We start from the raw sequence: 12,828 nt of genomic DNA on the forward strand, positions 1-12,828 counted from the left end.
TTCTTCACCCTTAAAGGCTTGAGAGCAGTCTTCTGCATACATTTTGAATTTGTTTTCCTGGGTGCCAACAGCTCCAACAGTATTTAGGAGCCAGAAACAAGGGCAGCTTCATGTGCAGTCTGAGTGTCTTTTCGTACGTGCATATATGAGATATGAGGATGATTTTTTCAGTACTGAAAGTAAAGAAAGCTCAAGGCTCCGTGTGTTAGGTGTGTGCTCTACAACTGACTGACCTGTAGTTCCACCCACTGAATAAGTTCGTTTATTTAAAGAATCGAAGACACGTGAGCATTCGAAAGGCGTTTCATACACATGATTGCTCTATGTGACCCAACTAATACTGAGCAATTTTCTTCTCTTCCTTTCACGGAACTAACTTTCTACAGAATCCCTAAAAGTGTTTTCTTTTAACCTTCAAACAAAAGTGATTCTCAGAGAAACTAAAGCTGCACCAGAATGCTCTATCCTTTCTCCTTCCAGAAACCATTAAAGACTCCTCTATTCTCTTTAGAGGAGATGTTTGAGGGCTGGCACACCACTGCACATAGAGGAACAAGGTATGTTGTGGCTGGCGTGGATAATTTGACTGCGTCTGACTTTGGGGTTTTAGAGTGCTGTTGACTTAAGCAAAGGAAGCCGGCAGTCCAGCTGCAGCTTGGGTTTCCTTGATTGATACTATCCAATCCTGGCTGTTTTGTCTAACAGTGGCCCTTTTCAGGTCTCTCCAGGTACAAAACCTGGACCAAATCTTCCAGTTCTGTTCTGCACACCCGACTTGAACACATCTGGCTGAGCCGAGCTTCTCCCTCAGTGAAGATCTTCCATTGGTCTAAAAGGAAAACACCGAATGGTCAGGAGTGTGTAAGATCAGAGCTGAACTAATTAGGAATACAACCAACATGCTTCATTCTTTCCCACATCCTTGTAGACCCTTCAGGGTATTTTAAATATGAATGGCAGGTGGCTTCATCACAGAAGCACCCCCCTCAAATACATAAATACTTCTTTGAAGGTTGAGACAGAAAACAGAACACAGAGTTTTTACTTCAATACATCACATTTGAAAGATCCTCCAAATGAGACACAATTGTTCTCCCACGAGTAAATCCTAAGTGCCTATAAGTTTAGAAAACTTCTATTAAAGGAATTATTTGATTTTAAATAATATGTTTGGAGGATATGTACATGTGAGTGCAGGTGCCCACAGAGGCCAGCAGTATCAGATCTTCCAGGAGTCGAAGTTCCAAGAAGTTGTGAACTACCCTGATGTGGGTCCTGGGAGCTGAACTCGAATCTTCTGGAAGAGTGGTATGCATTCTCAACCACTGAAACAGTAATATGCACTCTCAACCACGAGGTGTTTAGAATTTTCATACTGTATGCAGCATTTGCAAAATATTCCACAGTCTGCTTGCTTGCTCTTCTTGCGGCTCACTTGGCACCAATTTAAAAAATACCCATCGACAGCAGTATCTACTGCATCACTGGACTGCAGCTTGCTTTCTTAGCGCCCCGTGTAATGGTTTGGGATATTTGGTTGCTTATCAGTATTTGCTCTATTCCTTGCTTCCTTTGTCAACAACTGCTCACATTAATTTTCCTCCTATATCCGCATGCTGTCCTTATGCATCAATGGCACCCTGAAATGCCATCCGATGGCTCTTTAGAGTACTCCATTCTCACACTGGTTCATAGCCCTTTCCACTCTTAACTGGACCGAATCACTTCCATTGCCTATTGACTCTCAATAGCCCCTCACATTTCTCTTTATTCTTACGTTCATGACATTGAAATTCAGGGAGCTCTGAGCACAAGGTCAGGAAACTTCTTTTCACCCTAAACCTCCTTTGAACCTTTTTGACTTCCCTACTCACAGGAGAACATAGTGCCATCCCCTTTAGACCTGATCTCCCTGCTTCTTTCTGCCTTAAATTCCTCATTTTCTTCTATTTTTTTATGCCTCATTATGAGGGTAGAAAAATGGTGGGGGGAGATAACATTTACCAAAGCCTTACGGTGTGCCAGGCTATTGAGGCACATTATGCGAAGGAATTGGGCTTCTTTCATTGTCCCCATGTTACTCCATTAGATCATTTCACTTCCCACTTCCTACAGCCATACAATGTTTGGGGCACATAATACCCAATCATTACTTGTTCCCAGTCCTAGCTAGTATGGGCACAGCTTTGAAGTCCCCTAGAGCCTAGTACACTGCCTTGCTTACAACATGAACTAAATTGTGTTCTACGGTGAATTAGTAATTTTGAAAGTCATACCATTGATCCCTGGACCCTAGTCTCTGCCTCCTTTGTTCCTGACTCTCTTGAAGGGAGCCCCTAACTCCTGCATTCAGATTCTCATGCTGAATTCATTTATTTTCTATTACTCTTTCAAAAGACATACAAAATACCTTACCAACCCCATTTCTAGCTGGTTCTTAGGCATCTCAATCAAAGTAGGTTCCAAGCAGACATCCCTTTTCACCAACATCTACTTATCCTTTAGCTCTTCATTGACAAATTGCCTTACTATTCATCCAATATACAAAGTTATTAATCCTGGAGTCACACTAGACTAAGCCCCTCCACACACACTTCTATCTGTTGACTTAGCCTTAGGAATGTCTCTCATGGTGACCTAACCTCCCTTGTTGCAGACAAGTGTGAGAACTTCCTAATTCAGATTCTCACCAGCTCTGCCAGTAATGGTGCACCACACTCCTCACAGCAAGGCCTTCTTTCTAAAAGCCAGATGTGAATACACCGTTTACCTGCTTACTTAACCTCCACTGTTGTGGTTTAGCCATAGTCTGGATTCATCAAGGTGAGTGCTTACTAAATCTATAAGAAAGCCCAGATAGCTACGCTGCTATTACTGTGTGGCTTGTATTGTTGAGTACCTCACAATGTTGCTTGCTTTGCATGAGCATTTTTTCACTGGCTTCTTCTAAGCCTTCTGACTGCTTCATAACAACCCTTTTCATCTTCATGGTGCCCTATGTGGCCTTGGTGATCATTCCTCACCCCCACCCACATTTCTTGTTTGCTCCTGCCTGGATCTTCTTTTAGGCTGCACCCTCGCCCTGGACTGATTTCTTGACCTGTTGCCCAGTCACACCCTTTTCTTTTAAAAAGCGCCTCCTCCCCGAAGCCTTCCTCGACTAAGCCCACCTGGCTCTCAACTTATTGTTCTCTGCAGATTCCCCTGAGCGCTTAGGCATTTAACTCCTCACAGCTCTTCTCTTTCACGGTGAAGGCCCATTCGTGTTCTGTCTCGCCCATTAGAAATTCTCTGGGGATAGAATTCGGGTGCCTTTTATTCCATTAGAAGTGTTCCCCACCCAGCCCCACCCCAGTGCCCTGTAGTATCTAGTCCCTAAGCTCCATCTAGTGTAGAAAGTAGGAGAGTTGCAAGTCTGCATAAATGCCTAGATGCTTTTAAAGAAACATGAGCGGTAGTTTAAAAAAGAATCAGAGCGCTCTGCTATAAAGCAGGATTGATATGCAGTCCATATTCCTGTCCTCTTCTTCATCCCCAGAGAGCATAGCCATCCAGATATGAAGACTTCACAATTATACCACACCTGAAATCTTGGGACGCTTCCTTCAACTGCCTCATGCCTTAGGTTATCAGTTTCATGACCTGAAATGGCTTGTATGTGGACTACATCAAATCACAGCTTGTATTCATCATGCCCGGGCTTGGCTAGTTTGTACTCAGACACCCTCTTTGTCTTTAGTTCTCCAAAAGAGAAAGAGCACATCCCCTAATGTTCAAACTGAGCGTCCTTTATGTTCACGGAGAATACAGAAGAACTTCAAGTTTGGCAACACTATATTTGAAAGCAAAAGGCGATTTCCAGGGAAGAGCACTTACTTAAGGTGGTCCGAGTCACCAGCTTGAAATGATGGAGCTCCCCAAACATCCTCTTGGATATCTTCTCAATATGGAAGTGCTGGAGAATGCCTAGGGCCAAGCACAAAGTGGAACAGGTGATGTGACATTTTCTAGCTCTTCATGGAACCATGGTCCCCCTTTTCTGCCCAGGTTAAACATATAATCTCATTACTGGGGCTTAGAGGTATTGAGCCGGGCTGTGAAATGTACTTAACCAGGAACTTGGATGGCTCAAAGATTTTAATTGACTCCATTTGTATTCTTGGCTCACTGGCTTCCCTTTAGCTTCTCCAGAGACTGGAGATAAGGGAGGTAGTACTTCTGACCATGGGCTCTCATCCTTAGAAAAGCGTTAAGTACTGGTTGGAGCTTCTGTAGCCACAGGCAGTATTAGAAATTCTGCCTTTGGCCATAATTTTGATAGACTAATTCTTGCCAAGCCACTAGGCTGCCCTCCTGGCTAAACAATAAAAACCAGTAGAAGGATTGCAGGCACATTATTTGTGCAAATAGAGAGGCTACCCCTATTCCTTAATTCACACAGAAGTGCAATGTTTCCTTTGGGAAATAGTCACAATTCTTGCAGGTTTCTCTTAAAAACAAACAAAACAAACAGCGGGGCTGGGGTTGTTATGCATTGGCCCACAGTTTCCACCTTGCCTAAACAGTTCTTATCAGAGGTAGGTAAATAACTGAATACTGCCAAGTAGTAGTTAAGGGGCAACATGTTACCAACTCACTTAAACCAGAGGTCAACAAGGAAGAAAAGAGATGAAGGTTGGGTTTTGCTGTGTCCAGGAAGCATAAACCTCGCTAAAAGCTTTATTGCATATAGAAGGCTGTTGATATCTACTAGCAAATAGCAAGCCGTCCATGTACTTTAGTGGGGTGAGGTGAAGGATGTGTAGCTGGGTTCACTGCCTAAGAAACCAACATGCCAGTTCTTATTCCCAGGTATGGAATTAAAGACAGATAACTGACATGCCTAGATATAAAACCGAAATAAACACGGATGAAAAGGATATCTGCAACCTAGCATACTTCCTAGTTGGGGGAACATTCTTTGGTAAAAGCAAGATTGTTGGGGAAATGAAGTGAGAAAAGATACAGTAAACAACTATAGCAGAATGTCTGAAACTGTGATCCAAATATTACTTGCATTTGCATCACGAGGTTATGCCTTATTCATGAAATGCTTGTAACGTCAAGGTCTACTGGATGCACATCTCTGGGGTAGGACTAGCTCGCAGCACATTAGTGCAGCTCTGTGCATGATGCTGAAGCATATACATGTTTGAACACTGGTTATTATTGTTGCTATTTTGGGACAGGAACTCACTGTGTAGCCCTGTCTGGCTGAGAACTTACTGAGTGTGTATAGGCACTTGGGTACCACAGTACATATTTGAGGATTAGAGGACAGTTTACTTGGGATTGTGGGATTCAGCTCTCCGCTTCCACCATATGGGTCTCAGGGATTGAACTGAGATCACCAGGCTTGTCACCAAACTCCTTTACCTAGTGAGCCATCTCCTTGGCTCAAATCCATAATCTCCTTAAAAGTAGGATGTCTTAAATTTATCATAACCCAGAGTATATGGTATAATTCCAGAGACATAGCTTCATACTGAAGGAACGGATTTTCCTGTTTCTTGAGCTTTATATTAGAAAGAGAGACTGCAGCTTATTAGTTTACAACATAGACCATAGATTAGAACTACTTGGAGGATTCAAGGAAACATACTGGTTCGCATGCCTGGCTCAGGCCAACGAATTAGACTCTGCTGGTAGGGCTCAGGTATTTGAAATAAACATCAAACCAAACCAAAACAAAAGGCGAGATCTCAAGAGTTAATATTTGACCTCAATCATGGACTGTGGTAAATTTGCAAACACGATCTCTGTGCTACCAGCCTGCGTTTCTCAGCAGAGGGATTGCTTTCGACCCAAGCACAGGAATTTGCTGACACAAAATTAAGGTGAGTTGTCCCTTCTCTGTCTGACTTACAAACACAAATTTAATGCTCTTTTGCTCACCCTTTCGAATGGTCCAAACGTGGACCTCTACTTGAGGTGGTCTCTCAGTCTCCAGTGCTATTTTTCTGGTAGTCTCTCCATCCTCCATGAACACCGACTCATAAACAGGCATGGTTTCTTCTCCACAAAAGTAACCTTTGCTGTCAAAGTTTTGGCTTGGAGGTTCTTCTGGAACCAGGAAGCAAGTAGAGTTTGCATTTTTTTTTAAAAATAAAAACTAGAAGTAAACTTCTGCATTTAGCCATCTCGCTGTTCAGAACTGCTGGCACTAAGCAGACACAGACGATCAATGGGAACGTGCTTTAGAGAGACACTGTTCCCAGATGTACCGTACTAACTCAGCACAGGCTGCCCCTCTAGCAGCCACCAGAGCACCCAGACACATCTAAGCTCTCATGAGTCCACATGATCACAGAGTCAGTGGCTCTGTAGGGCACACCCCAAACTGAACTGGGTCTCCCTACAAGAGCCACTGAGAAATGAACTTTGATGAAAACGAAGACGAATATAGCCAGGTTAAATCTCTTAGGTACTTAAGGGCACACTGACTTTTCCATACTAGGGCAGAATCATGTTCTGTTCAGCTCAATGGTGCTAAGAGAGGCCCAGGATATGGGCTGACAGAGGGCTTTGGTTAGCTTTTCTGACATCATTTCAGTCTACTTAGAAAACACTCATGACACTCATCTATGTGCATATACTTGCCCAACGGATCCATCCAAATTGGCTTGACATTTCTGAATGCTCTTTGATTTGTTTGTAAAAGGAATGATAATACCGGATCAACACCAGTGCCAAAATCTAGATGTCAGATTAGTCATGTGTATGCTATGCCAAACGAATGGTTGGGAGATACACACACACACACACACACACACACACACACACACACACACGCACGCACGCACACATGCACACACACATGCACATGCATACACACAAATTGGTTAGATCCACTGTCTGTGGATCATTTACTATGTATAGCAGGCCATTGGATTTCAGCTCCCAGGAATAAAGGTTCCAGACCCATCATACTTGGCATTTCATACCACACTCCCTTTGCCCAGGCCCCATATCAAAAAATGAGTGAGTTGTTCCTTTGATAGCTTTATAATCAGCACCCCCTTCAGGTGTGTATTCAAAGTATATAACTCAAACAAAAAATACCGAAGAGAATCTTTACACACCCTGAAAAAAAGTTTGAGACTGTGCAGAAGTTATCTACAAGAATATCTAAACCATGATGGACAAATCCACTGAGGGCTGAGTGTTGTGGAATCTGTGGTTCATACTGACGCGATTCACTGCTGTCCAATCAAACATATTGGACTGGACATTGTAATCAAATTGCTATTGTATGTCTATTTTGGGCCTGATTATGTTTCCTCTCTACCTCTGCCTCCCACCATTTGGCTCTGCAAGGACAAAACCACCATCATCTCTTGACAGTTCCAAGTTGGATCACTCATTTTGTGGATTATCCTAGAATCAAGCTTCCTTTCTCCCTTTGCCTTTCATTTTAGACATCTGATTACTTGGCAGGCCAGCCTTTTTTTTTTTTTGGTGATGTTAGGCAACTAAGGGCTGTGTGCTCACAGTTTTCACATGAGAAGGAGGAGGTCATGAAGCGTACAGGGACTTCTATGAATTCAATTGTCACCTCTACAAGGAGAGCCGGGTTTCTTTAAACTTTTCTCACTAACTTAATGTTGGCTCTGAATGTAACTGACATATGAAACCCAACCGTTGCTAGCACCAGAAGTACCTGTCATAGGCTCATAGTTCTCCCAGCATCATAAAGAGCCGTTCAGAAGCTCCTAAGTCATCCTAAGAGCTGGACTTACACAACTGAAGAAATCCAAAACAAAACCGCCTTAGTGACTCAGCGCTAGCTGAAACTGAAAGACACTAAAAAGTGTTCTTAAAAGGATGTGCTCACTACTATCTTGCACGTTCCATCTCAAGGCACATTACTGCCATGCCCACCTAGTTTCATTTCCTTTCAGGGACCCATGCCATAAGGGAAGCCATTTGGGGCCATGTCCACTCCCCATAAGAAACTAAGAAACTTAGACACCATTACTGTGGGAGGTGGTGATGACAGATAAAGATGTGTTATCTCAAATCAGGAAGCTTTTCAAAGTCATAACAGGGGTATTTAATGACCAAATCCAAAAGAAGTGTGTAAGGAATTCCAGGTATTAGGGAAGTACCGGGGTATGAGAGGTGAGTTGGGGGATCTGGAGATCTGTGTCTAAGCTAATTCCTTGGTGGGAGATGACATGTAAAGTGAGTTTAGCCTCTAGCAGAGCAATAAGAAAAGTGGAATCTGTATCCTTTATCTCAGCCTGTGTTTGTTATTGATGGAGCCTGCTCTTATTTGTTGTGATGAAACTTTTGGCTTGGTCAAAATAATTAATGTTACTGTTCTTTTTTCTTTCTTTGCTTTGTCCATTTTCCTCTAGGCTATGCACCATTATTTTAAGAGGTCACTGATGGTCTGGCATTCCTATCTGTGGACCCTTTCAAGTCATCCAGGAGTCTATTTAAACATCACATTTCACTGGCTACTGCTTTGAAAGTGTTTCATACACTATTCACCATCTCTTGATCTTGCTGTTTTCGCTGTCACAGTCTCCATCACATGCTAAAATTAAATTTTTAATTTGAATTCACTGTACTTTGTCTTCACTACAATGCAAGCACCAGGCAGTAGCCTTTGCCCATCTTGTTTATCTCTCGTTCTTCTGTGTCTGTGTTTGCATAAAGTAGGTACTTAACATGCATCTTTAGGTTGATTACAGGACACATTTACTGCTGTGCAGGTGCTGAATATATGGAACAGGACACACTGGGTCATGTAGACAGTGACTCTTGGGCAATATGACCCCTAAGAGTGATTTAAAATGCACACACCCAGGTCTGCCTCCGAGAGAGAAAAGTACATAGAATGAGATCGGAATGGTCTCTTTCCATGATGCCCAATGGATATACTATCTCAACATGTCTCATCAGGATGGAAAATAGTAAAAATAGCTCTTCCGGGGAAACTGGCTCAGTCGGTCAGATTCTTCAATCTATTGACAATTGGGATTCTGGAGGGTGGTTTTAAAAACAACAACTTTTATTATGTTTTCAAATAATGAAAGTAATACATGTTTGCTACTGAAAATTTAGAAAATACAGTAAGTGAAAACAGAAAATAAGAATATTTGGTAAGTCAGCTATCCAAAGATGACCTCTATAAACATTCTGTCATAGTCCCTTCCAGGCTTTAAAAAATGTAAGCACACACAAACTTTCCCTTAACGCAAGAAATTAAGTACGATACACGTATTTTTGCAGCTTGCTCTTTTAAGTTAATATTTCCATGTCAGCAGTCTTGGTCTACGATGGTTTTAATGGCTACATAATATCCCACAGCGCAGTCATACCATCATTTAGCCATCCCTTATGAGTGAGTGGTCTGACTGTTGTCAATTTTTCACTATTACAAGTAACACTGCACCAAAAAAGTCTAGCTTCTGTACCTTTATGTGTCTCCATTGACTTTCCCAGGGTACGCTCTCAGGTGGAGTTGCCTATCTGGATGCTTACAAAACACCACCAGCCTGAGAAGGAAATTCTTTTTTAAAGGCAATGAATTCTCCGTATCCCATCTTCTCCTTTTATGTGAAATCACCGGTGTGAGAAAATCCTAAGCACAGTGTGAAATGAGATTCTGTCTGAAAATCAAGTCAGAAAACCTGATCTTCAGTATTTAGGCAACTATTAATTTTTGCCTAAGATTATCTTGTATTACCGTGAAAGTGTAAATGTTAGACTTTTAGCCAAAGAGAAACACGTGTTGGGAGATTGCAACTGACATTAAGATTTGTGGATCAAATGAGACCCCAGCCTTGGAAGGGACTGTAAGTCACCATGTTTGGGTGGCCCTGATATCTACATCCTTCCTAGAACATGCTCCCTACCTACCCCTAATAATACTTCCTCCTGCACTTTAGTATTTCTGCTCTTGGCTAGCTCTTGTCCTTTGTATCCGCATCCTATCTCTCTCACCATGGAAGATGCAGGGCATTATAGTTATCTTAAATTATTACTTCGTAAGCTTAAATAGAATCACTTGAGACTCTTAACTGCAGATTTGGTCTCAGGGCAGGCGGAGGCCTGGGAGTCGGCATTTATAATTAGCTCCTAGGTGCTGCTGGTTCACCAGTCACATTTTAAAGGACAATAGCATGAACCACTGTGAGCATGCATCAAATGTTCTCAAACTTTTCTGCAAATCAAAGGAGTCTGAGGCACTTATGAGTCCTAAGCCCAGACCACAATCAAATCAATTAAATCATTATCTCTGGATATGGGACATAGGTATTTTTGGAAACACACTGGGGATCCCATTGTGCAGGCAATTTCAGGAATCAGAGACTCATTTAAAGATTCTCCTATACTTACACTGAATGTGTGTTTCCCTGCAAGGCAGGAGCAACTATTCAATGGAAGGGATAAATGTATCCATCTCCATTTCAAATGTGTTTTTATTTCCACTTGTGTTTACATTTTTTTCAGAAGGCCTAAGAAATGATGAATTAATGTACTTGGCTATGACTAACTCATACCCAAGTGATTGGAGGATGCTGGTGATGGCTGTAGGAAGTCACTTACTGTAACCACATCATTTGGAATAAAAAGAAATAGAGGCTCAAAAAGTTGAAGGGGCTTGCTGTAGGTCCTACATGAAAGCTGGAGCAGACCAAAGTTACAATAACAACATTATAGATGATATATATTTTTTGATCTAGTTCATGTCTTAAAAATTGTCATTTGAACAATCTGTCACTTCACAAATGATCAGCACTGTTTTCAGGTAGGAAAGACAGGGGGCTGGAAGTAACCTGCTGTGAAGGCCTTGACTGTATTATCAATTAGTTTCATGACTCTGAAAAAGCCAGTTTCTACAGTTCACTGTTCTTGTTTTTAAAAGAGAAATAATATAATTATAGGATTTTAGTGTTGGAAGGTAGTGAAGGAGAGATAGAATTTTATAATAGATGCTAAAACACTATTAGAATGAATTATTTCTATTTTTCTATAACACAGTAGAATTACTATAGTCAAACCAACTATGAGAAATTTCAAAATGACTAGAAGAATCTGGGATAAATATCAGAGGACATGGGATGATAATCACCCTGATTTGGTAATCATACCTTGTAATATATGTCTTGAATTATCCTAAAGTACCCCACAAATATACACAGACACTATGTCTCAAAAATTAAAACATAAAATGCAAATAAAAATACAAAAATGAAGCACAGTGATAAACTGCTTTAATTTTTCCCATGGGGCTGATGAGGCCCAGATACATATGGATCCAGTATATTTACAAGGTCATATAATGACCTTCGATTTTAGCCAGAACCCAATCTCCCTCCACTATAACTCACGCATCTCTCATATGGAAAGAGTACTGGATTATGACTGGAAGTGAGTTAGCTATTTAAAAACTGAAGGTGTGGCTGTTTTCCTAAAACCGTGCTAACTTAGGAAAGCAAGAACAAGGTAAGCCATTTGGCATGTGTGTGAAGTTGTAGACACAAGAAACTCTCTAGAATAGGTCCAAGTAGTTAATTCCTTCAAAGCAACCATCAGTCTCTCAGAAGAGGAAGAACGAAATTCATTCTCGCTAGAACTATTATCGTAAGAATTATAGGACAGGCCATTTGTGTTTTTGATGCACAAAGAAAACTGCATAGGACTCTGTGTAGATCTCATTCAACCAAAGGCAGGGCCTCCAGCCAACGCACCTTTTGCCTTTTTACCTGGACACACCTTGCAGCACTTTCCATCTATTTTTTGAGGATACTTGCAGGGGTATCGGCTGGGGCAGTGGATTTTCTTACATTCTTGCTTGGTGACATTACAAGTGCAGAGCACACATTCCACGATGCCAAAGGCCCGTAGATTTGGGTGCCAGGACTCTCCATGAGAATAGGTCTTTCCGTTGGAAACACACACTGAAAGAGAACACAGAGGCAGAGTGAAGACGGATTACTAGGCTCCATGAATTCTCTAAAAGAGCAAACATCCTTTGTTCTGTCATGGCAAGGACACACATTTGCAGAGGCTGTCCTTGGTTAAGGCTATCACTGTTTAGTGATAACGACTTTCAATAGTTATGCACATGCCTCTGTAGCAGCCTAAAGGATTCTAAGGAAGAGTTTGAGAAAGAGTGGGAAGTCTGCAAATAGTTTTTCAATTGGGTGATGACTGAATTCATGACAGTGGGGTTCTATTTGTCCTGAACATCTGATAATCTCTAGGGGAGTGTAGTACTTTTAGTATCTTAAGTGGCACAGTGTGGTCTAAGCAGTTATGCTTCTGGGTATAACAATTTTCAAAAGAGATTTGTTATCTATGAGGGATAGATGTAAAACTAATTCTCTTTCCAAAAGTCCAGTTTCATCTATATTCTGAATCAAATCCATTCAGAATAGCAAACGTTACGAGAGTCTGACCTACCCATACAGATAGAAAGCCATTGCCTCTATGTTTTCTGAGATATCTTGAAAGAGCTTATATTGGGACTATAGGTAGAGGGAAGCTGCGAAGGAAAAGGGACACAGAACATCCTTCCAGATATGTCAACCTTAAACTAATTAGGCTACTACTGTACAGCATGGAGTTAGGTTAGAGGTAGTGCTGTGGATGGAGAGGTCTGAGAAGGAATGTTCTCCATTTCTGAAGGGCTAATATTGTGGATATTTCAAGCCATAAATGGGCCTGGGTGTGGCTTTCATGATTTCCATCACTTCATCATACCCATGGAGACCTGTCGGCATCTTAATCAACGTTATCTCTAGGGTGGGGTGTATCTCTTTGGGCAGGGCT

General features: G+C 41.6%; 1 protein-coding gene across 4 annotated transcripts in view; it reads right to left on the bottom strand.

The window, feature by feature from the left end:
* Nucleotides 1-596: 596 nt before the first annotated feature.
* Chrdl1 (chordin like 1) overlaps nt 597-12,828 on the bottom strand; it is a 111,223-nt gene continuing 98,991 nt past the window's right edge. For 2 of the 4 annotated variants that reach the window (XM_038316847.1, XM_038316848.1), the window contains exons 9-12: nt 11,760-11,954; nt 5,935-6,102; nt 3,877-3,966; nt 597-829 (exon numbers count right to left, since the gene is read on the bottom strand). In XM_038316847.1, the coding sequence (XP_038172775.1) occupies nt 699-829; nt 3,877-3,966; nt 5,935-6,102; nt 11,760-11,954 (584 nt within the window). In that variant the 3' untranslated portion in view covers nt 597-698. Of the gene's footprint in view, nt 830-3,876; nt 3,967-5,934; nt 6,103-11,712; nt 11,955-12,828 lie in introns of those variants that run through there. The other 2 variants (XM_038316849.1, XM_038316850.1) reach the window with 2 other exon arrangements.

Source organism: Arvicola amphibius, chromosome X, assembly GCF_903992535.2.
Source record: "Arvicola amphibius chromosome X, mArvAmp1.2, whole genome shotgun sequence".
NCBI lineage: Eukaryota > Metazoa > Chordata > Mammalia > Rodentia > Cricetidae > Arvicola > Arvicola amphibius.